General features: G+C 47.5%; 1 protein-coding gene across 2 annotated transcripts in view; it reads right to left on the bottom strand.

The window, feature by feature from the left end:
- CDC27 (cell division cycle 27) overlaps positions 1–25,762 on the bottom strand; it is a 1,618,725-nt gene that overhangs the window by 1,456,388 nt on the left and 136,575 nt on the right. For both annotated transcript variants that reach the window (XM_069634092.1, XM_069634093.1), the window contains exon 4: positions 2,029–2,154. In XM_069634092.1, coding sequence (XP_069490193.1) covers positions 2,029–2,154 — 126 coding nt within the window. The remainder of the gene's footprint in view (positions 1–2,028; positions 2,155–25,762) is intronic.

Genomic DNA, 25,762 nt, shown 5'->3' with positions numbered 1-25,762 from the left:
AAAATTGCAACATTGCGTCAACATCGCCGTCCCACCAGTCCTCAATATGGCATGTGTAACGTGAACTCCTGTCTCACGGGGGCCTTTATAGACCACCCAAACACCTGCAAAATGGGGAGGCAGGGCCAGAGCTACACATGTGTCCAGATTTGCACAAGAACAAAAAAGGAAAATAATGCCTGTCCCAAATGTATAGAGGAAAGGGGATGAGACGTTGGGAGTAAGAATTGTTTACTCATAATAGGGACTACTGAACTTGGTTTCAATAGTGTCCTCCAGTCTAAATTCACCTGCCCACCTTCCCTTCTAAAACTTCACTAGAACCGACATAGGTGGATGGGAAAATGGCCCAGTGCAGAGCCGCGTCGTACATAGGCCCGGCTTTGCATCAAAACAAAAGGACAAACATTGTTTTACTCCTACATTTCAGTCCCATCCGGTAAGGACAGAGTCAATCGTCAGAGGAAATACCAACAAACACCATGCAAGAGTGCAACACAGATCCAACCCTTCTGCAGGGTAACCAGCAACCAGGCTCCAGCATGATTCCGCTGCTCCAACAGCAGCCTGGTTTGAAATTGCAGGGAGCAATTTAGCTCCTGGATAGGGCATAGAAGAGCCTGGCTAGCTTGTCAGCAAGAGCTATCAAGAGCTGCATTTGGATCCCTAAGCCATCTGGTGCCACACAAATATACCCATTTGATATTAACTGTGTCTGGGAATGTGTATTAGGAAAACTACACTAAATCTAAAGCACTAATGGTTATATGTGCTTGCCACAAAGGTATGCATCTCACTTGAAAGTTATATTTGTGCATGTTATATATTAGAGCCTCATTCTGCAGCATAGAAAAAGTGTGAGCTGGCAGCAGAGAGAAATGTTGTGGCAGTAAAGAGACAATAACACAGTAATGTAGTAATAGATGTAATTTCTGTGTTATGATGTAGCAGCAAAGATAGGTTAGGACTACATAAGGAAGTAGCAAGATGGAAGAATGGATGGTAAAGAAATGAAATAAATAAAAGAAGGCAATTGAAAAAACAAAAACATGACATGTGCAGCAAAAGACAGGATTCAACAGAAAGTCAGCAATAGAGCACAAGACAGCAAAAAGTGTTTCAGGGTATGTGCATTTGTAGGAGCATGCCAAAGTTGGGGAAAAACTAGGTTCTGCCATCTTTCCGGCACTGCATTCATGAGACTGGACTTTAATTGCTCCTGTGCCACAATGAGTAACTCCTGGTCAGAGAAATCCCTGATAACCAGGAGCTACTACCAGCTCCTGCTCCATGAATTCCAATTTCAACTCCTGCAGCAGTCACCACCAAGAGATGTAAATGGAAGACTTTAAGAACATAAGGCAATTTTACTATTTAACAGTATCCAATGAATAATGCTTCGAAAGATGGAAGGGCTGAGTAGGCTATGTCTGCTTACAAAACAGAATTAAGTTGATGCTCAAATCTCATACTCTAAAATTAGAGTCACACAACAGGGTTCAAAATTGAGGGTGGCTATTTAGCTCCTGCTTGTACCCAAGAAGAGCCAGGTTAGTTTGACAGCAACCAGGATCCAAGTTCGGCTCCCCAGGTCTACCGATGTCAAACCAATACCTATGTGGAATTACCTTTATGCGTTTGGGACAATCCATAAACATACATTGGCACAAATCTATACGACATTTAAAGCATAAGGGTCATAACTAACGGACAAAATGATAATTTTACATTTTATGTAAAGGTAACGCCATGTACTGGCTCCTCGTCCCATTGTGGTAGTTACTGGTCACTGGTTAACGCTGGATACCCACTAGCAGCTTTTAGCTTTAGATTCTGCTGATCCAATCTTCATTCTGATCCCTGGACTAGTGTGTTATTGCATCATCTCCATTTGCTCAGCTCAGTTACTTTCATACGTAATGTTTCAGAATCAAACACTGCGTTTACAGGAATCGCCATCAGTGCGAATCTGGAGTGGCAGACTAAAACAAGGCAATGGCTACCATAGAATATAAAGTTTAGACATACCAATAAACATATCCCAGCAGAGAAAGGGTAAAGCTTGCTGAATCGCCAAACTCGATAACAATGTCCTCGTAGCTTTTCTGTTTATTCAGCACTCCACCAGATAAAATCTGTTCTCCTTCTGCTAGCCTAGAAAGTGTGGCAAAAAGGCATTAAGATCTAACATCATAATCCATTTAAGGATTTCAACAATCGGAAATCCAAAAGCAGACAACCACTCCTCGGTATAAAGAGATGCATCTGTAAGTATCAGTATTTTTTAGCATCACATTTTGCATATTGGAATATTCTTAACCCTCAGACTGGGAATATCACAAAGTTAGGAATAACGCCAACTAAAAAAATAAAACACATTTAATCGATGTAAAGCCCACTTTGCAAAAATAAAAAAATAATGATCTATATTGAAAATGGTCCATAATGGGTATTTTGAGCACAGATCGTAAAGAATGTCCAAATTCATGCAAATCAGTGTGAAAGACATACCAATCACTCACATCAAATAAATAGCACACTTAATCTGAGCTATTCCACCCACATCATAATCAAAAACAAAGTTACTTATCGTAGTGACTACCTTACGCCGAGTCCGTAGTCCCGTTTCCTCCATAGTTGTGGGACATTCCGTTCTTCAGGACGGGAACGGAGCACTTTTGTAAAAAAGCAACATTTTTTGATTTGTGTCCTATTATTTTTACGCAGGGTACCTACCGCATGTGGCCATAACCCTGCCCTCCTGAGTTCCGTGCATCTCCCTTCAGTTCTTTTCTATCGCCAAGTCAGAGACCATTTAAACAATATTAGAGGATACTTTTAGAGGGGACGGCGGGCGGGCGTATGGAGGAAAGGGGACTATGTACTAGGAGTAAGGTAGTCACTACGTTGAGTAACTTTATTATACTTCTACATCCTGTCCCTTTTCCTCCAGAATTGTGGGTGTTAGGCAGAAACCTGTGCAGTTCCCTTGGGGACCACTGCAAAAGATTTAAGACTACAGGTGTTTGGCAGTAAACCCACTTGGTAGCAGTCTGTACCTCACAGATTCATTTGGTAGCTGTGGCTGAGCAGTCAGACTTCCCTCAAGAAGAGTTAGGCAGTATACAGAGTATTCACAATAGGTCAAGAGAACACAATAGAACAAGTAAACACTGACCAGGGCTTGGTGTAAAAGAGATAATTATTTATTTAAAACCACATCTAGAAAAACACAGGCATTAATAGTAAGCAATTCAAAAACAGACACTAAAAGATACACTCCCTTAAAAGAATATTAGACAAGTCTTAAGTAAAGCCCCACTTATTTTCAGACAGCAGTGAGCGCTTAACGTAGATGGCACTCTAATAGTTTGTTTTAAAAAGGGAGAGAAAAGCAGAGAACAAATTGAAACAGATCCCAACACTTTTACAAGAACATAAGAGAGGAAGGCAAAGTAAAACCGTGAATTCAGAGTCAGTAGGCCGGATCCGCTTTAAGAGGATTGAAACAAAATGTGTCCACGGTCACATGGTTGCAGTGCACAAAAGTCTTGAAAAGGTTCAAAAAGGAGTTGGACCAAAGAAAGGGACCAGTTAGAGGGTCAAGGCGGCCAGCCCAGTCCAGAAGGTTAAGGAGTTATTACCTTGTAGCAATCTTTAGAAAGGGAGGCCTGGCGGACACAGTACCTTAAAGTGGTGAGAAGACTCCAGCGGGGGCAGTTGTTCCTGGCAGCGGATGCAAGTCGTTGCTTCGTCCGGGGGAAGAGAGGATCTCGTCGTGGAGGAAGACAGGAGTCCGTTGCACTGCCAGGGAAGAAACCAGCCGCAGAGTTTCTCAGGTACAAGGAGCGGTCCGTTGATTCGCAGTGGTGAGTGGCTATCCGGCCGCCGGGGTGCTTGGCACGGGCAGTTCGACCACAAACCGGTCTGGGGTGCGAAGGAGGAAGGTAAAACTGGTTGTGCCCACCAGTCATGGGAAGAAGCCTCTCCAGCCGGGAGATCTTCTCTGTCGTCGGGAAGTGGTGAGTCGGTTCCGCAGGGCTCCACCGGTGGTGTCGTCGTGGTAGGTCGGCTCAGCTTCTCCCTTGTCGGATTCTCAGGTCCTGTGGCGACTTCTGAAGTTCCAGTCCCCAAAGTCCTGCTTTTATGCAGCATACCCCCATTCACTCAGCCTAGCTGTCAAACATGCTAAGTGGTGAGCCGACCGGCTCACCACTTGGGCCAATCACACAAGAGTGAGACTTGAGTTACCAAGGTAACTCAGTCCATGGTGCCTAAACCCCTTCCCACACCCCCTGTGGTACCCAGACAGAGTGGCACCACTTTTGGAGGCTTCTGTGGAGAAGCCTGCCAAAAAGTGGAACAAAAGGGCTCGACTTGGGTTGGAGTCATAGAAGAGAACACAAACGCCATTTTAGAATCGAGTCCTGGCAAAAAATACCAACCGGCGAATTAATATTAATTAAATAAACCGGCGGTATGTTCGAGGCTATGAGAATTAAATAATTAAAGTTGGTAGCCTCGAACAATGGGAAAATCCCATAGGAAAATATTTGCGGTCGAATATAAAAAGTAGTTTCCACTGCCACCAGCCAAAACTCGATCAGGGGGGACAGAGACGTGCCCCCTCGACTAACAGACCCCGGGGCAATCGAATTGCCCCGACCAGTTCGGTCCACAATATGATGGTTTGTACTGGTTTCTGTTAATAATTTGGGACTAGTAAAGCCAATGGTGACTTTACATGCCCTGGGAGACAGTAGTCAGTCCCAGGGTATGGAGTCTATGGTGGGGGGTCACTATGACACCCCTGTGTTACTGCACTGAGGGTGCTGTGTAACACATAATAAAAACACATGAGACCCTATGGAGTAAAGGACCCCATAGCCCATAAAACACATTAACAGTCAAAGGAACACCATAAATCATGTCCAAGAGTGGGAGAAAGAGTTTCACTCTTGGCAGGAGAAAAAAAACAAACTCCAGAAATCCAGCAAAGCTGCTGGGGGACTCACTAGGTTAGGAAATTCAGCCTAAAGAGAGAATTCTCCCTAACAGTGGGAGATTCCCAAGCACGCACCACAGATAGCTTGGTGGATGGAAAAAAAAAAAACTTTACTGGAATAAGTTCTTAAGAACAGCCTGGCCAAATTGGGCATCAGCCCTGGAGATCAGGTCCAAGCAGTAATGCTTACAAAAAGCTGATGAGGAAGCCCACGTAGCCGCCTTGGCGATGGTTTCCCCAAGGGACATACTTTTGGAAGGCAACAGCAGCCGCTTTGACATGTACAAGATGAGCATGAAGGAGTTTGAAGGCCATGGGTGCTATAGGCTTCTGAAATACAGGAGGCAATCCATCGGGAGATAGTTGCTTTGGAAGGCGGTTTCCCTTTCGGGTCTCTGAACGTGACACCGGTCTGGTAAAGGTCGGGAATCAGCAGCAATCGGATGGGAGGAAGAATCGACAGATGCTGAAGTTCTGAAAAACCAGAATCTGGCTGGCCATCAAGGAGCTATGAAGAGGAGAGTGCAATTCGATGCACTCCCGAGCTTGCAGAGTGACCAATGAATCGGAGGCAGTGGAATAAAGGCATACGCCTTCATGTTGTGCCACGGAATCTCGAGTGACCGTATCTCCGCCAAGAGTTGCTGTCCCAACCTGTGGTGAGAAGGAGGGAGGAGAGGCTGGGATAGGAAGGCGGTACCCCGTGGATTCTACCGAGAGGAGCAAGGGGTCCGCAAAAGTCTGGCTCCAGGATTGTGCACAGAGAGCAAGCCTGCCCCCCCACTGGTGACATGGACCCAAAGGGGCATGTCATGCCTTCTTTCCCTCGGAGGCTGACGCTGAGGAGGGGGACTAGAAAAAGCCCTTACTCTTCCCCCCCCCCACTCCCCTTTTTGCATTCCTGGAAGCCACTGAAACCTCCATATGTACGACCCTTTTCCGAGCGCTGCTGAGATTGGGTTATGATTTGGCCGTGGTCTTTGTAAGAACGGATAAAGACTACGCCGTTTTGAGCGGTTCTTGTCCAGCTCTTCGTCCGTAGAGGAGTGGACGAGGTGCCCCCCCCCGTAGATCTAGAATGCGCTCATGGACATCCAGGTTCAATTTAGTTGTTGCCCAAAGCCAGGTTGTTCTCATGTCCGTGGTGATACAAATGGTACGACCAGAGGTATCGATATTAGCCACTGTGGATTCCATGAGGTCATGCGCCACGAGCTTGGCTTCCACTAGCCCTGCCTTAATGCGTCATTGGCACTGGGTGGGAAGTTCCGGGAGGAAGTCCACAATTTCCCGCCATAACCGTTGGTTGGCGGAAGCCAGCATGGCATCTGCGTTGGCCTGACACAGGTGCAAGGAGGCGGAGTAGATCTTCTTGCCGTACACCTCCAAGATCTTCTCCTTGCGTAGCAGCGCCGCAGAGGAGGCGGCTGAGGATGACTGAGGCTTGGAGTATAGTGATGCCGCAGCAATCACCGAGGAGTGTGGCTGAGGATGCGTCGAGAGAAAGAGTATCTGCCCCCAACCCCCTCCATCTGCCTGTACTTGGCGTCCAGGCGTCGATTGACAGGCTGGACCGAGTGGGGCTTGAGCCAACCCTTCTTGGCCAGGGAGACTACACCGGTTTGCAGTGGAATCCCTGTGTTGGCAGAGGGGCGTTTCGTGAGGTCTTCAGCCAGAACCCCCTCTGCCAGCTGTTCGACCTCAGGTTGGGGGAAGCCCAGGTATTCCGCCAGGCCAGCCAAACGTTCATGGAAGTCCCTGGCTGAGGGTGGCGTATCCGGATCCTCCTCGTCCATATCCTGCAGTTCTGGAGGATCTTGTGAAGGAGTAGATGGCACCAAAGGCTGGGGTACAGGGACCGCAGCCGGAGGCAGCGGAGTTGGCTGTGGAGCAGGAGGAGGTGGCAGCAACTGGCCCTGGGGACCCGATGGAGGAGTCTGTGGTGCCGTTAGCATGGCAGGGAGGACTTCCGACTGCGTCCTTGATCACCCCAATCTGAGGAGACCTCATGAGGCCGAGGAATTTCTCAAAGAGCACCTCCCCACTGGCCAAAGACGTGGCAGGGGGTACCAACGGGGTAGCAGGGGGACTGCTGGAGCCGCTGCGTACCCTGTCCATATGGATGCAAAGGAAAGATGCCCTGCGCAAATGAAGAGTAGACTCTGGGCCACATACCTGGTTGAGGCCTGTCGAAACCTTGACACTTGTCCGTTGGCTGAATTTGTTGAATTCAGGACGGGTGCCCGTTTCTGGCACGGCAGCCATTTTGTCGAGCTGCCTGCCACATGTTGCTCAGCCCGCTGGGCCCGGCTTCGTCAAATACTCTTGCGTGTGGCTCACGAGGCCTACCCTGCTCCTCGGACCTCGTCCTGGTATGTATGACACCTTCGACGAAGGGGTATGTAGAGCTCGTTTAGGCGCCCCCTCTGACGTATTGCCAGTATTAGGGCGTAGCCCCTTGGCCATTGTGGCGGTAAAAGGGCGTAGCCCCTCTGGTGTAGACCCGGTACAATAACCTTCCGGTCCCTCAACACTGCACCTGGTAGGATCAGAGGATCCCTCGACCCGAAGGCTGGTAGCTGTAGCAGCCTCGGTGCACGTGTTGGTAGAAGGACCTGGCCGGTGCCTCCCGTATGGGAGAGTCCCTGGGAAGGAGTCTCCCTTGCGGGGTACGCAGGAAAATAACGGCCCTACCTTGGGCCTGGTTCAATGCTTCACGAAGTTCTTGAGATCCTCAGGAAGAGCTGACAACTGGCTAGTCTGTTCTTCAGCGCCTTTCGAGGACAGCGAGTCACACGCCAAACAGGATTGCCAACCGTGGTCTGGGCCAAGGCAACGTAGGCAAAGGGCGTGGGGGTCTGAAGTTGGGAAGAGCCTGTTGCAGGATGGACACCTGCTGAACCCTGTAGAAGTCAACATGCGCCGGGGAGGAGCGTGACGCCAGAGGACCAAGTACCTAAATGATTGATGAGACCTAAAAGACAGAAGTATCCGCGCATGGAATTACATGGCCGAAGCCAAACCCAGGAGCGCTGACGAATGCGACCCGTTCCCGTCGACGCGGAAAAGGGGACTGAGGTGTGGCACCAGAGAGCGGAGTCAGGGCAGCACAGGCTCGCTGGGCCGCGCGCCCCTAAATTTAAAGGGGGCAGAAGGTTTTTTCTGGTGAAAAAGTTTCCGTCTGCCATCCCTTGAAAGGGACGGCCGTGCAGTATGGAGGGGAGGGGACGAAAGTAGGATTGAACTGGGAAAGATAGAGCCCTCCCCTTGCTCCCTGAGAGGAACAGGCTCCACCGCTCTGAGGTCTAGCAGTTTCTGTACCTCGGCTCTGAGGGAGGGTGACCAGGTCTGTTGGAAGGGAGGGTTGAAGGGTGAGGGTTGGCGGTAGGGGCAAGCGGAAGCCCGCCCGATGGACAAAACCCATCAGTCTTCAGTGATAGTCTGCCACGCCTCCAGATAAGACACGATTCGTCCTCCCACTGTATCGCAAAGCCGACAAAATATCATTTGGATGATTTGTTGGCAGGGAGACTACCTGTCCCTGGAGAGGAGGCTGAGGGCCGAGAGAAAAACCGACCACCTTGCCGTTGTTGCTTTCGGTGGGGCCCACCAACCGGAGCTTCAGTTCGGCGGGCACAGCGATCCTGAAAGCCCTTGAAGCCAGAGAAGGACAGTTTGGGACCCTGACCTCTGTATAAATTAAAAATGTTAAAACGTTATGTTCTAGGTGGCACTGTTTGAGCTGGTTAATGAGGATATTGCATTCTTCAGTCTGGAGCTTCAGTCTTTGGGAGTTCCTCATCTGTGGAGGAATGGAACAGTTCATTGCCATCAAAAGGAAGGTCCAGTACCTTGTCCTGCACTTCCTTTGAGAACTTCGTCACATGGAGCCACACTTGGCAGGAGATGTCAACCCCGACTAAGGGCTGGAGCAGAGGCATCTACATGGTGTGCCTCAACTTCCAGTAAATCCTGTGCCAACACTTTGGCGTCTGCACTTGGGGCAGAATTGGAAAGGGGTACCCTCCATACGCACCTTGAGGCAGCGGGCTGATAAGTGTAGGAAATATATAAGGTGTACCTATATACCAAGAGTGAAGAGTATGTACCACCCCCCACTCTCCCTACTTGCAGGGCCGAGGCCAGCGGCCTACTAGGCCCAGATCCGTCGTGCAGCAGCCGACGGTCGATGTCTTCTCCAGCCGTCGTCGAGATCGATGGTCGACGTTGGGGTGGGGGAAGGATGTCAATAAATAATTTTAAATTGCAATATAATAGCAAAAGTATGGCTAAGGCCAGGGGACTCCGCAAGATGCTTCCGACCAGTATGGCGGAAAAAAACAATCTGAGGATCCTAGACGCGTGAGGGATCTTGGGTACAGTGGACGTCACACTAGGGATAGTATTACTGGCACGCCTGTGTCGACGCCCATTTTCGAGTTTCGAAAAACAAACTAATACTCCGCAGCTTCCACTAGATGTCGGCCTATGCACAGCATGTGATCTAAGCAGATTCCACAAGCCTCAGAAATATATATATGGAGTGGCGATTTTAATTTGAAGATGGGTATGGGCGGGTCAATGATCACCTTGATCCTTTGGAGGATTTGTCTATGAATATTCCATCTCCACGTATGAGTGATGAAAGGGTCTGCCCAAAGGGATTACCAATGTGCTGATGGCTGACAGAGTGGCGACAACGAGCGGTTAACGGTCACTTGGCTACGGATATTCCGGGACAGGTGACCCTTAATCATTTGGGCTTCTCAACAATGGACTATTTTTGCATCTGAGCACGGATCCTGAGTTTTATGGTGATTCATGATGTGAATAGTGACCATCTGTTTGGCACTAACAGGATTGCTAGCGGTAGGGCCATTCGGTTGTTGCTCGTCCAGAGAAGGGAGTTTCTTTCGGCTCAAGAAGAATTAAACGGGGGACTATCTTGGAGGAGAAATTGCACTATGGAAGTAATTTCAGAGAATGAGCCTCTTTTGGCAGGAATATTGGGGGATAGTTTACCACCAAAGCTAATTGTAGACACATTTGTGAAGCTAGTGGGTGCACTCTAATACATTTACGATAGTAAGTAAGAACAAGGGGAAAGCACTGCAGAAGGGGTGGTTCGATGAGACCTGTAGAGGGGCGAAGAGAGGTTTATTGAAAACTCTGAAGAACCCATTATCTAGCAGAAGGGAGATTACCCAGGCTAGAGCACATTACCAAAAGGAGCTTACGAGAAGGAAACGGGAAATTGAGGAGTCGTCCTGGGATGGCTTTCTGAATGTAGTCAAACAATGGGATCAGAAGGCTTTCTGGGAATTTGTGAAGGGCGGCTCAGTTGGATGTGGATGTGGATCTAATGTGGGCAGTGGGACCCATGTAGAGTAATAGGCATGGATAGAGCATTTTGGGAGCCTGTTTGGGGCGTTGACCTCTGTGAGCCGGGTCAGTCAGACTGTATCCTGCCTAAAATTTGACCTGGAGCAAGTGAAGGCGGCCATTAACCAACAAGCACATAATCAAGCGCCTGGCCCAGACATGATTCCATCAGATGTGTTTCTGGAACCTCTGGACTTGTGGGCACCACTACTAACAGTGGTGTTCAATGCCTGTATGGAATTCGCTAGCTATCCCCCTTCATGGAAAAGGGCCATTATTTTTCCTATTTCTTAAAAAAGGGGCTCAGGCGAACCCAAGTGCATATAGAGCCATTTCTTTGTTGGACTTGTCTTTAAAAATATTTGGGAGAGTGCTGTTAGCACATATTGAACTATGATTGTCGGAACATCGAGTGCTATCAGACATCCAGCTGGGTTTTCGTCCAGGGGTTGGAACTATGGAACACAGTCTCAACCTGTACCTCATAGTGGCGAACTGGGTGAGCCAGTGTACCTGGCATTCATGGACCCAAGTACGGCTTTTGATAAGGTTGACAGGGTGAAGCTCTGGGCCGTGCTCGGGTCTTTGGGTTGTCTGGGGAATATATTGAGGGTTTTGGTTGATATTCACACCGACAATGAGACCTGTGTGCGCAGTGGTCCGCATGTTTCAGGGTCGCGTGTGGTGTGCGGCAGGGCACCTATCTGTTTGTTTATACATCAGTGGCCTTCCACTACATCTGACAAACATCTTGGCTGACCTTTGGGTTCTGGGGGCTCGGGCCTTTCCAGTATTGGCATACGCGGATGATACTGTACTGATAGCAAGAACCCCGAGAGCTTTGCAGACTCTGATAAATGCATATACAACCTTTGTGTGATTTAGGGCTAAAAATGAATACTAAAGAAATCGTCTGTGATGGCTTGTGTGGGTTGAAAACGGCCAGTGGCAATGAAACCGATGCTCTGTGCCAGAAAAGTTATTCCTAAGGTTAAGGTTGACTATCTGGGAATAAGCTTCTCAGAAGCTCTAACTGGGAAGGCCCACCTGGCCAAACAATCGGCCAAAAAGATTCAGCAAATTGGTGGCATCTTCCGATTTATGTCAAGGTGTGTGAGCCAGCATTTGGAGGTGATTTCCAAAATCTATGTGTAGCAAGCCAAGGCAGTCACAATGTATGGTGCCCCGTTATGGGGTTTTCAGAGGGCCAACGAAGTACAAGTTAAGGAGAACAAATTCCTAAGGAGACTATTGGGCCTCCCAAACTCTGCAGCCTCTATCTCTATCCATCGAGAATTGGGACTAGAGTTCTGGGAGGACCAGTGGGCGCTTGCTCCGACCCCATTTTTGGTGCGGCTGTGGACGAATGAATATGCTTCCCTTAGCCACTTTATCATTAGGTCTGTGTTGGGCAGGGCGGCAAAGAATCCCATGGCTCGACTATATCGCTAAAGCCCTGGGAGAGGCTAACCTGAGTACTTTTTCTGCCAGGGGAACTTATAATAAAAGTAGAGGGGAATAGTTATAGACCTGTGTTAGGATACCCCTTTGTGAGGAAAGCAATACTTTTGGAGTACAATAATAAATCTGCACAATCACACTCATTGATTAGCAGGCTAGGTGTTATCCAACCATACATAATATGGGGTTCCTACCGGAAGGACAGACGGCTACTAACTAGAGCGAAGTTCGACTGCCTTCTTTTAAGAGGAAATACTGTAGTTGGAAGGGGTTCCCGGACTCTGCTGAGTGTCCTGTGTGCGGCCATCATAATGAAGATCTGGCCCATTTGTTTTGTACACACTACACCGCAGTCCGGAGTATAACCCTGATCCCTGTTCTTAAGAAGGCAGAGATCCGTTATTATAAAGAGACTTTCTTTTCTTCTGAGTGCCGATTCTGTTCTCACTGCTTGGGCATTGCTCTCTTTTTTGAGAAGAGCGATTTACTTTAGAAAAGGCCTGATGTAGCTACAGGGAGACTGAGGTCTTGTTACTGGTTGGTGGACCCTAATTGAAACAGGCTACTATTGTAAGGAACTTTAAGATAACTGTGTAGGAGGAATAGCTATTTTAGCAGTACCATGAAGGCTATGTTATGGTACTTGTTTTTGTGTGATAAAGCATCTGCATTTGATCATAGGGTGGACTTCCTTTTATGATCTATGATGTTTTATTTATGTAATGCTGTACATGCGTTATGTTTTTTTTTATTATCCGAAATAAACTTTGACTGACCGACCAACCATTGCTCCACTTAACAAATGCTTAAGCCACTTGGGCCTGGAAGATAGCTCAGGCACAACTCTGTTGGAAGCAAGACAATGCAGAGTAGCGTTAAGTAGATTTCCATGCATATTCTCCACAAGTGAGCCCCCAGCACTTTGTGCTGGACTTATGGATTTTAGGTCTGTTCCCCTGAGTGGGAACCTTTTCCCCCCACTCACTCATTCATTTATCCCATCTTTTGGGATACTTATTTCTTTTTATAACTGAGAAATACTCAGACAAGTTTTATGGCATCGGTCACTGAATTTTGCTAAACAGAGCACTGTGCAGTGTGGCTGGGAGCCCATTAGGCTTCCCTTTTTGTCATTTTCTTTGTGAGAACATGTGTTCCCAAAGGCAGGGGGATATTTAGTATCCTAACATTGTGAGATCATCAAACCCCACATTCTGCGGAGTGCTGATGGTTTACACTGTATCCCCTTCTCACTGCTCCGGTATCTCAGTTTACAGTGACTGGCAAATCTAAATGGCTGGTGGCAGTGGTTTTATCCTACCTACATTTGTGCAAGTTTTACAACCAAACTGTATTCACAGCCGCGGTTATGCACAGACGGTTCACCATCGACCCAAAATAGTGGCTATAACCTTTCTTTGCCATTTCTCTTTCGCTGGTCCCTTCTTGGCTTTTCTGCCGTGCTGGGTGGGGGGGGGAGGGGGAGGGTCCTGGTTTTGACACTTGTGTTCGGTGGGAATCCTTTGTGAAGCCTGCCATGACTCAGTGGCCGAGGACAGTAAACAGGGGAGGAGCCGGAAACTGCTGTTCTTGGTCTTCTGGTGTGCCTGCCTGAAATCAGTTCCAACTAGGGGGCCGTCTGTCCTGAAAGGATAGCCACCACCCAGAGTTTAAATGGTGCATGTGTGCGAATTGGCTGGGGTCCTGCATAAAAGGCATGGCTCCGGAGGCTGAAGACAAGCAGACCACTGAAACTGAAGAAACGACGGGGGAGGAGAGAAGCATGCAGAAACTGCCACACACTATCGCTGTCAGCAAGTGATTCGATGCGAGTGGTGCTTTGCCATTGATCACATGGACCCCACAGGGCTTTTTTTTTTAACGAGTCATTTCTCACATTAGATGGTTTACAATGCCCAAGACTGATGATTCTTGGGGACTTTAACGTGTGGTGCACCGACTAAGGCTTAATGAAATAATGATGGCAGACTATTATCTTGGCGTTCCTATGCCCCACACAAACGGGGCCCCGTCTGGCTATTGTTTTGTATAGAATGCAGACAATTCATAATATAAAAAATATGGGAGTAAGTTGGTCCGATCAAATGGTTGTGATGTTTTATATCCTCGCTCGAGCATGTAGACCGGCAGACAAATATCCATAAACTCTTAAGTCTCGCAGCAAAAGAGCTCTTGATGCAATTACAGGACCTCAGCTAGTGGCAGAGCTACCATACAACGTGGAAAATAACTGAAAAATATCAGATTAATATAGTCTCCTTGAAGAACTGCTGTGATAGAAGGGCCCCCTGAATTCTAGGAAGCAAAATAAAAACCTAAATAATGCCTGAAAGCAGAATTACAGTTGCTCACCTTAGTGACTACCTTACTCCTAGCCCATAGGCCCCTTTCCCCCATACTCTGCATTCCATCCTTCGGACGGGACCAAAGCACTTTGTCCTTTTATTTTTACGCAGGGCCACCTGCAAGTGACTGAAATATTGCCTTTCTGAGCTCCACCCACCCATCAGTCTTTTTCTATCGCCAGGTCCAGGATCATTTAGCAATAACAAAGGATACTTTTAAGAGGGGAGTGCGGGCTGGCGTATGGAGGAAAGGGGACTATGAAACACTTGTGTATAGGCACTTTATAAATGCCATATCATATGGACTAGGAGTAAGGCAGTCACTACAGTGAGTAAGATTGTCATACTCCTACGTCTAGTCCCCTTTCCTCCATACTTGTGGGAGATTTCCAATCACTGACCATAGGTATTACGGGTGGATGGAAATGTTGCTTACTGGAACAAATTGAGAACCGCCTGACGAATTGGGCATCAACCCGGGAACTTAGGTTGAGACAGTTACGTCTGCAAAAAGCAGTTGGGGAGGGCCACTTAGCCTCTTTGGTGATGGACTCCCAAGAGACGTACTTTTGGAAGGCAACCGCAGCTGCCTTGCCACTGACCAGATATGCATGCATGCATGCCCTTTGGTGATTGAAGGCCTTGAACCCTTTAGGCCTAGGATATACTTGAGGCTATCCAATGGGAGATGGATGTTTGAGGCTTGTTTCCCCCTAGGTTCATCGAACAAAGTTGTGAAGAGCTTTGAAGTTCACTCGTTCTATCGAGGTAGAATTACAGAGCCCGTCCGACGTCTAGGTTGCGCAGAACTATCGGCCTCAGAGACCGGGTTCGGGAAGAAGACTGGTATATATTGAATGGTTCAAATTGAATTCAGAAACCACTTTAGGAAGGAAAGAAGGGCGAGAACGAAGCACAACCTTATGGAAAGTTAGGAACGGAAGTTCCACAGAAAGAGCTTTAAGCTTGCTTAGACGCCTTGCAGACGTCACCACAATCAGAAAAGCCATCTTGCCCAAAAGCCTTGAGCACCAGAAAAACTGTCCGGGAGCTCCACGTAATGGATATGGAAGCGCCCAACTTGAGGCGTCCACAAATCGTACACCTCAATGTGACAGTGTCTGACCCCACCACAGAAGGGAGGAGTCTGTAGTAACTTACTTGTGGGCAGGGCTCGTGGAAAAAGGTCCCCACTGAGAGGTTGCTGGCAGATGACCACCATTGGAGGGCCACTGTCATGGAAGACACGACTGGAATCATCTTGGAATCCGGGTCTGTAGACTGGGATCAGCAGCTCTGAAGAGCAAGCTGAGTGAGTCTCATTTTCAGGCGTGCAAGAGGTAGAGCTAACACGCAAGAGGCCATAAGGCCCAGAAGTCTCTGGAACCACCAGGCCAACATGTGGGAGGACTGCAAGAATTGGCACGTGGTCGAAAGGTCCATAATCCTGTCAGGAAAACTCTGGCACTGATGGTATTCCAACAGAAAGATCAGGTCGAGAGACCGCCCAACGTTTTCCACCAGTACACAGACAGCCCAAGATGGAACAGGAGCTGAAGGAGTGACTAAGATGGGCCGAAGCTGCTTGTGGGCAAGGACTGCGCAAAAGCCAATTGTCCAAGTATGGATATACACGAATCCTCTGTAGTCTCAAGAATACTGCAAGGACCAACGACATCTTTGTAAAGACACGCAGTGCGGAGCCGAGACCAAACGGAAGTACACAATACTGGAAGTGGTCCGTTCCCACAGAGAAGCACAGATATTTTCGATGCGGACTCCAGATCACAATATGCATATATTTATCCTGAAGGTCTACCACGCTGAGCCAATCGCCCTTCCGGAGAGAGGACCATCTGCTAAGGCGTAATCACTTGAATTTCTCTTGGAGAAGGAAGAGATTGAACTTGGAGGTAGAGGATGGTGCGCAGGCCAGCCTGGTTGGGTTTGGGCATTTTAAACTGATGGGAGTAATAGCCCTCCCCTTACTCCCTGAGGGGTACAGGTTCCACTGCTCTGAGGTCTAGAAACTCCTGTACTTTGGCTCTGAGGGAAGGTGACAGTCTGCTGGAGAGGAGGGTGGGATTGGGGGTAGGGGAGGGAGGGGCAAGTGGAAGCCCGCCCGAGCGACTGACAAAAGCCATCATCTTTGGTGATGGTCTGCAACTCCTACAGATGAGACGAGATTCGTCCTCCCACCTGAGCCTTGTGCAAACGATTGAAAATATCATTCAGATGTTTTATCGGCAGAGAGGGCCCCTGTTGCTGAAGGAGGCTGTTGGGCCAGAGAAAAACCAGCCACCCTGCCGTTGTTTATGGCGGGGGCCGCCAGTTGGAGCATCAGTACGGCATGCATGGTGGTCCTGAAACCCTCTGAAACCAGAGAAGGACCTCGTTTGAGACCCCCCGACCTCCGAGTGCAAAATTCCTTTGCTGGTGTCTTCACAAGGACCAACAATGACTTGGCAGTTGGAGTACTCGCCTTGGTGAGTTCCTCATCCGTGGAGTTGTGGAACAGTCCTTTGTCCTCGAAGGGGAAGTCAAGCACCTTGTCCTGGGCTTCCTTCGAAAACTTTGTAGCATGCAGCCACACTTGGCGGGAGAGGTCTACTCCGACCATAAGGCCCTGAGCGGAGGAGTCTACGTGATAGGCAGCTGCCTCACGTAGATGCTGAGCAAGAAGCCTGGAATCAGATAAACCGACCTTGACACCATCGAACTATTAGGAGGAATACATTCCTGAAACTCTGCAAGCTCCTTCCACAGTGACAATAGCAGCCGCCAGGATAAGCTCAGTATTAGCCAGACGCAGCGGAAAAGTCAAATTGGAAAATACCTCCCCTCTCCCCCAAAATGGCATCAAGGAACTTGTTCTCCTTGGAAAGGATCTGAGACGCTGCTGTGGAGAATATAGAGGCCGGCTTTGACTGGAGTGTAGCTGTTGCCACCACTGTCAAAGAGCAGAGCAGGATTGTCGACAAGGATACCTCAGACACGTGAAGCTTGTAGCGAGTGTCAATTTTCTTGTTTAGGCGTTACCCGGAATGAGGTTTTTCCCAGACCTTGCGTGCCTCGGCCAGAACGTCCCTCTGAAGGAACAGGCCGGTGTGCTCATGTGTCAACAAAGTGAAGGCTCCAGAAAATACCCCCTCTTGTGAAGCTGGGGGGCTCGGGTATTGGGATGTCTAGCAATGTCATATCCAGCACGCGGTCATGAAAGGCTCAAACAGAGTGGGGCATCACTGTCCTGGTCTGCCTGATCCTCATCCAATGAGGTGGAAGCAGGAGTCTGATCCACTGCATGTGGAGCCTCAGGCCCCGAAGGCGTGGTTGACAGAGCAACCAGAGTCTTTTCCACAGGGGAAAGAGGAAGCAGAGGAGGTAGTGGAGGTGGAGGCGCCACGGAGTGGTGGAGGAGGTGAGGCAATAGCAACCTGCATAGGGCTTGCCGGAGCAGGGGGCGGTTCTGGCGGCTTAGGATACATTCCCTTAGATAAATCCTTAAAGTACGCCTTCATAGAAGAATCAGAATGCATAAGCATCTGAAACTTGCCAAAAAACACATCCTCCGAAGGTCTAGGCGCTGGAGTGGGCAGAGGCTGCTCGGAAGGGGCATACCCGCAGGAACGCAAGGAGGATGGCTGCCAGGATGGTCCTCCACCAACTGGATCCACGTAGATCAAAGGCGCGGACGTAGGAGGAAGCGAGACTATGCGGCAGCAGAGTCAGAGCACGCCAATCCATTGGGGCCGAACAGGTTCATGTTATCCGCAAAGCACAGAAAAGGCTGCTCTGCCCCCAAAAAAAGGGCCCTTCAGCACCAGCCGCGATGAACGTTGGTGTAAGAGAGGTAGTCAAAATGTCCGCCGGGGGCTGCCATTTTGTCAAGGCCAGAGGCGAACTGCATCACAGGTGTAAGAGGCCGTGGTCACCACAGGGGAATCGGGGGTCTTATGTTCATTTCAGCCTTGTGACAAGGAACCTTGGCAGAGCCATGCTAGCAGATCTAGAGTGTTATGAGACACCTTAGTGACTGCTGACGCATTAGCCCCAAGAAAGGGAACCTCGGCTGAGCCGGTACTGGAAGACTTATGGTGTTAAGCCTCCTTCTTTGCCCCCTCAGCAGGATCAGTTCTACCACAGGTTTGGAGAAACTCCCTGCTGCCAGAAACCCTAAAAAGGGGGCTCCTCATTCCTGCTGGTCTCAAATATAGCCCCAAGAAGGAGAACCTTGGGGACAACCCCGGTATGCTTAGCCACCTTAAAAAGGGACCTCGAGCCGAGGCTCAGTACACTTGGTACTTGGTTCCAGATGTGGAAACATCAGGGCTGACCCCAGTGAAAACAGCGCCAGAAGAACTGGGCCCAACCTTAGGCCCCAGAAGATGAACCTCAGATGAAGATTCAGTCTTGGCAGCCCCTTTACAGGGGTCCTCTGAGGAAACTCTGGTGCACCTGTTAGGACCTGCAAGGATATCCCTGGTAGAGCTCTTTGAGCCCCTCCCAGACCCGGAAGAACCCAAAAAGGAATTCCCTGGCCGGGGAGACCAAAAAAGGAACAAACTTACTGGTTGTCCACTTTTTTCTTCAATAAACAGCTGTAAATGAGGAGGAACGCGTTTGAACACTTCCTCCCACCTGACAAGCTGACACTGGAGTGCCCGGACGGTGAGGGATTCGCAGTAGAAACACTAGTCCCAGCGGTGTTCCGTGCCCAAGCACTCCAGGCAAAGAGCAGGGATCCTCCCTAGCGAAGCGTCATTCGCAGGGTGAACAGGACACGAATTCCAGATGCTCTGGGATAGACGGAGGAAGAGATTACTGTGGAACCGGAGCAGGAATGAAGGACAAGGGAACAAAACGAAAAATATTCCCTGTGATGCAAGTGCATCCGACTGTGCAGAGAAAAATGACTGAAGGGCAATGTGCGGGGTGGAGCTCAGGAAGGTGGGGCTACGGTCACATGTGGGTGGCCACGCATAAAAATAAAATGGACTAAGTTAATTATTGGGTGCTTTAAGTGCTCTGGTCCCATCCCGAAGGATGGAATGTCCCACAAGTATGGAGGAAAGGTTACGGGACGTATGAGTATTATCGAACTATCTTCACACCATGATGCCAAAGAGCCACTTGCGGCTTACAAACAAGGACTTGTTCAGGGAAAAAATAATTAATAAAATCAGTTCTTTCAAAGTCAAATTACTGCCTCAAAATATTGGTCCAAGGAATTTGCCACAATTAAGAACCTCTTCCTTGCATCTTGTGCTTCCTTTGAGCTATCCCCTTGCTGCGCCCTAGCAAATGATTAATGCTTTTTTTTTTAATGAGAATGTTCAAACTATTCGTGAGAATATGGACTCACAAACCACTACCTTAATAATGCCTGACCCAAACAAGGATTGCCCAAAGACTACTACTTGTGTCATACTTCTCTCATTCTCACCGGTAGACTGAAGAAATTGAGGCCTGGATTCTTAAATTGAACCCTACTAATCATTATGCAGATGCTATCCCAGAATACCCAGCAGTACAACATGCGTCATCTTTTAAATCTTTTTTGCCAACGTTTGTGAATGCTTCCCTAACCCAGGGGTTGGTGCTGCATGAACTTAAGAAATCAGTCTTCCCGCCTTTGCTGAAAAAACTACCCTGGATCATCAGGTTTTCAGCTGATAATTCCTATTGCAGGCCTCCCCTGGACAGCAAAGATTTTGGAAAGAATAGTCACCAAACAGCTGCAGACTTATCCAGAGTAAAATGCTATACTAGATAACTTCCAGTCCGGTTACAGACCCAGCCATGGGACTGAGACTGCTCTGGTGGCTGTGTCGGATGACATTCTAAGGGCCACTGACAATGGTGATCGAAGCATGTTGATCATGCTCGACCCGTCGGCTGCTTTTGACAGACTTCGGCCAAATGCTCAAGAGCCTTTCGATGGTTGCTCATCTCTCAGGACACTGAAGTGGTTCTCCTCTTTTTTGGAACATAGGATCCAAGTAGTTCAACTTGGAACTTTTTATTCTGATGACTTGCCAGGCCTTTGTGGAGTTCCACGGGGGTCATCACTGTCCCCTCTATTATTTAATATCTATCTTCATCCACGGATGGAAATCCTTTCAAGACTTAATCTGTAGTAGTATTCCTATGCGGATGACATGCAAATTTATCTCAGATTAAAATCCGTCCCCGAAGCACAAACTGTGTTTTATCTTGTGCCAATGCCATAAAAAAAAATTGGACGACGGAAAGTAAACTCCAGTTTAGTCCTAACAAAACAGAGGTAATATTTCTGTCCTGCCATCTTTGACGAAAATACTTTTTTCCAGCAAAGTAAAAAACCTTGGCAGGCATCCTTGGCCTATAATGCACAGGTCTCAGACAGTAAAAGCTGTCTATCAACGTAGCTATTGAAACCTATCCTACCATTATTCCCAGAAATGAATCGGGCGGTGGTTGTGGGGACCATGGTTAATTCTAGGCTCGACTACAATTACACCTTCTGCAGGTAGTCCAGTTGCAGTTGGATTGATTTATAACCTTTCAAAACATGCTCCCATCTCCATACATTGGAGAAAACTGCACTGGCTGCCTGTCAGAAAAAAGGATTGAGTTTAGAAAACTGGTTGGTTTACAAACGTATCCAACGGCACGGATACCAGTATCAAAAAATTCAGCTTTATCAGCCCTCCCAAGTGTTGCAATAATTCAACCAAAATGTGTTGGTTCCCCTCAGCCTACGTCACCCGTTGGGACTCGCTGTTTCTCTATTAAAGGCCCTTGCCTCTGGAACTCTCTCCCAGGAGTTGCGGAATGCCACTTCATTTGGGGCTTTCCGCTGAAAACCTCTGTTCGTCTGATTAAGGAACTCCGTGACGATACTTAAACTAAGCAAGTACCATAAACCTCTGCGCCTATATGCAGGATTCCTGCTTGATTCCATAAGGATTTGCCAATAATAAATGTCAAATCAGACTGGCAATGTCTTCTGTGTTACTGCTGCTGTGCGACCCCCTTCCTTCCAAGCGTCAGGAGAACTCATAAGAGTACTCCTCTCTCCCTTTAACTGGTGGTACCAAATCAGTCTTGAGACACCTGCACTTCAAGCCATCCCAAGACAAGCGGTCTCACTTTCACAGGCTGCAAACCGCCAATACCCTGGGACAGTGGCCACTGTGCAGTGCATCGCCCTCTGAAGATCAGATCATCCTGAAACTTTGGAGGATTCCTTCCAGACCTCCAGAGACATGATGCCACTCCTTGAAGTCCTCACCAGAGCGCTGGGCTGAGCTATCAAGAAGATTCAACCAGGCGGTCATCGTTCTCACTGGTGCTTTCCAAAAGTCGCCAAAAATCACAGAACTGGGAAGAATCCATTGCGAAGAGCTTCTTCACTTGACTGCTGCTGTGGGATCCACTCCAGTGTCCCTCCTTTCGTCTGACTGACCAGGAATCCAGTGACCGGGTCTGCTGCTGCATCATGCCACATCCTCCTCTTTACTTATAAAAAGTTACTGTGACAATCCTGGTAGACCTTACCTAGAGTTGCTTTGCTTCTTCTGTGCTGCCGAAGTGCCAATTTATGTGTTTGGGAGTTTGCCCATACACATTCGCCCAGGCCTAATGCAGTGAGCCTACAGGGAGACTTCTACAAGTCCCAGATACTTTTTCCAACAAAGATTGCTACTTACTTGCTGCAGAAAGCTCCCTCTGGAACGTATGAACTTTCTACAGTTGTGCCTCAACTGTTCTGCCCTCCAAACAAACTAAGACACTCATATCTAATTGGGGATGAACCTCTATTAGGACTCTGAAATGATTGCCAAATATTAACCTTCCTTGTGTTATAATTATAATTGTTCTTTTTATAAATGCGCTTACTACCAGAGATTGGATTCTAAGCGTGGGATTGGGAGTCAAACATGTGTTGCACTGCGTTGTCTTGCTTCCAAGACAAAACACGTTACCCCCTGAGCCATCTCCTCACCAGTTGATTTTGTTAATTTATCTTACCTAAAACAGTCATTGCAAAAGTATTTTACTTTTTATAATGTAGTATGCAATTCAAAGTAGTATTACAAAGTGGTTTACTTACTGTGAATAATGCATTGAGTTTTCTAAAGTTACTTATTGTGTGCTATAGTACTTAACTTTTAACTTTACCTTAATGTGTATATATAAAACAAACCATTATTGTTATAGAACTTAGTGCGTCAGTGTTTCTTTGGCCCATGTGTATACTCAAGTTCTTTGTACCACCTATAGCTCTGTTCTGCCTCCTAATGTAAGCCTGGCTGCTCAGCCACTGCTACCGACAAACCTGTGGGGTTCAGGCCTACACTAAGAGTTGAAGCCCTGTGTCCCAAATGTGAGTCTTCTAAAGTCCTACCTATGGTGGACTTTTCAAAAACTCCCCAACAAGAAATCGGTCTGAATCCCGATCCCGAACTTAGAGACTTGTCTCCATTGTTTATCGCATAATAAAAGATTAGTCATGCTCACGTTTGTTTTATTATTTGTAATGCGTGCCAGAACCAAGGGTATCAGGATGCAGAGAAAGCAAGAAAGTTTTCAACTTAAGTTACAGAGCTGTACATATATATCCGCCTTACGTATTTAGCAGTCATTTTATTTAATCCAATGGATGATAGTGTCTAAAATGCAGCTATGTTTGATCTGCTCTCAAGGAGGGGGGGGGGGGTAAAGAGTTCCAAAGCTGTGCAACTTTAACTGGGAAGCTGCACCCTTCCACTTTGGTAAGTTTAAACCTTGGAACCATCAGGCAGTTAGAGTTGGCCGTTCTGGTGGGCCGGTTGGATACTTTTCTGTTGAATCTTTGTGAGATAGCGTGTGGCGTTGTTAAGACACTTATGTGTTAAGGAGGCCGTTTTTAATAAAAATGTTATTAGTGGTGAGCCAGTTATTTTGACTCCTAGTCTCCGATATATGCTTTTTTTTTGCTAAGCCCAGCACTGCTCTAGGGGCATTGTTTTGGAGAATCTGAATTTTGTTGATATACATATTGGCCCCCAGGTATAGTGAGTTGTAATAGTCCAATTTGGATAAAATTAGAGCTCTGGCCAAAGTGGTGCAACTGTACGTGGAGAGGAATGGCTTAGCAGATCTAATTAACTTACAAGTGTAAGCAGTAGCGGAGGCCATAGAGTTTACCTGTTTGGTAAAGGTGAGGGGGGCATCCAAGTAAAAGCCTAATGTTTAACCTCTTTGGCAACTTTAATGGTGTTGCCATCGATGTTAAAGGTGGAGTATTTGTGTCCCAGTTCATTAAGATTTGTGGTAGTGCAGATGATAATGATCAAAGTTTTGTCATCATTCAGGCATAGACCGTGGGCAGCCATGCATGCCTGGATGATGAGGTACACTATTCACCAAGGCCAAATCCTTGTCGTAATCTCCCGTAAGAGGTATGAGAATCTCAGTATCATTTGCATAGTTTGTGTAGGCGATACCAAGACCATCTAGGTCATCAAACAGGGGCTTAGTGAATATGTTATACATGTGGGCAAGACACATGAACCCTGCGGCACCCCACAAGTGATGGGAATAGGATCGTCAGATGAAGACAGTGAGAAGACTCGCATAGTCCTATTGTTCAAGAAGGATTGTATCCAGCCTATGGCCTCTTGAGAAAAGTGCACAGCTGAGACCAAGTGGTTACAGAGGATTTTATGGTCCACCAAATCGAACGCAGCCGAGAGATCTAGTAGAAGTAGCAATGCAGTTTTACCCCAAGTGCGTTGATTTGGGCCTTAAGTTCCATCAGTGCAGTTTCGGTCCCATGTTGGGGCCTAAAGCCTGATTGACGGACTCCTAGTAGTTGGTTTTGATCCAAGTATTCCTGTATTTTGAGGTAGGCTACCCTATCTAGTATTTTGAGCAGGAAGGGTACTGTGGTGATAGGTCTGTAGTTGGTGGGTATTGCTGGATCTAGTGTTTGTTTTTTGAGGAGAGCGAGTACCCAGGACTCCTTTAGGTTGCGAAGGATGGTGCCAATAGAGAAAGAGGCGTTGATTATCATTGATATGAATGGTGATAGGTCTCTGGCCGCATCTTTGATGATTTGGGCTGGTCAATTGTCGCCCTGGCAATTAGAGGGTTTAAGTGTGAGGAGGACTTTCTCCACCTCGAGGATTGAAACTTGAGAACTTAAAGCGGGGTGTGGGATTGTGAAAGGGCGTGGGAGTACCAAGTTATAGGACTGTATTGGGGAGGATGGCTTTTTTTAGCATCTTATCCTGTAGAGTTGCTACTTTGTTAGCTAGAGCTTTTAGTATATTGGTGCACCAATGTTTGTCCTTCGTACAGTTGTATGGCACACGGATCGGTTCCTTTAGTATAATGAAGTGTTCCTTTATGCTCAAGGTGGCCTGCAGAATTCTTTTGTTTTAGCTATCTGGTTTGGCAAGAAATATTTCTTTCTTTTAACGGAGGGATACATTACTAAGGATGGTTCTATTGTCTTCAGAGGGAAGTTGTCTCCATGTGGATTTGCATTTTCTTTTTTCCTTTCTCAAGGTCGTGAGGGGTGAACAGGTATTAAACTGCGATTTGGGTTTGCTTTTTCTCATTTTTAGTGAGGCAAAAGAGTCTAAAGCTTCAGTCATTATTTAGTTATATTCATTGAGTAGGATGGTGCGATCAGCATACTGGTAGAGAATTGAGTGTTGGTATTATTGGAGGTAGTAATTTGTCTACCATAATGTTTTCTTTGTTCCTAGTGGCTATGGGAGGGACAGAAGAGTTGTTCTGGATTATAGTCATTTTGGCTGCTAATGATAATGGAAGCATTGCAGTTATAGTCTGCCACCCAATCAAGAGTTCTTCCTTTGTTATGAGTAGGAAGTGACACTGAGTGAAGCAGAGTGCAGTAAGAACGTCAGCGATTCTAGTTGCTTGCTGATCTTTGAATCCCAAGTTGAAATCCCCTAGCAAGAGTACTTGCAAGGAGTTTAGGTTTTTGGATAGAATGGTGGTTAAATCCTCCTCAAAGGACTCGATGGGTCCTGGGGGTCTATATATGAAGTTGATATTTATGTTTGGGATCCGGCTATAGGTAGTTTAACAATTAAGGCTTTGCATGATTTAACATCAGGTGGCTGGGGTAGTCTCATGGAGAGGGTTGACTTCGCTATAAGAGCTATGCCTCCTCCACAGGCCTCAGTTCTGTCTGCTCATTGGGGACAGAGCATGAGCGCGGGGCCAGCTGCGGAGTGTAACCAAGATTCAGTAATAGCTAGAAAGTCCAGCTTTTCTGCCTGTATAAGGTTGGCTATCTCTGTGGCATGCACCACTAGGGATTGGGTGTTTAAGGTCCAATTGAGGTGCTGGGTATTATTACCAGTCAATAGTTTGTGGGGTCCGGGTATTAGTTTCGACATCGAGTGATGCAGAGATTTATTCTGCTGGCAATTCTCCTTCAGTGGTGCCCGGTGGCGTGAGAATGTTAGCGTTGATATTTATGTTAGTATGTTTGTGTAGTGGGCATTTTTTCCTGGTATTTGTAAAGGACATTGATCTGGCGAGTGGT

Source organism: Ambystoma mexicanum, chromosome 13 (genome assembly GCF_040938575.1).
Source record: "Ambystoma mexicanum isolate Mex_15411 chromosome 13, UKY_AmexF1_1, whole genome shotgun sequence".
Taxonomy (NCBI): domain Eukaryota; kingdom Metazoa; phylum Chordata; class Amphibia; order Caudata; family Ambystomatidae; genus Ambystoma; species Ambystoma mexicanum.
This window is presented reverse-complemented; position numbering and strand designations above follow the sequence as displayed.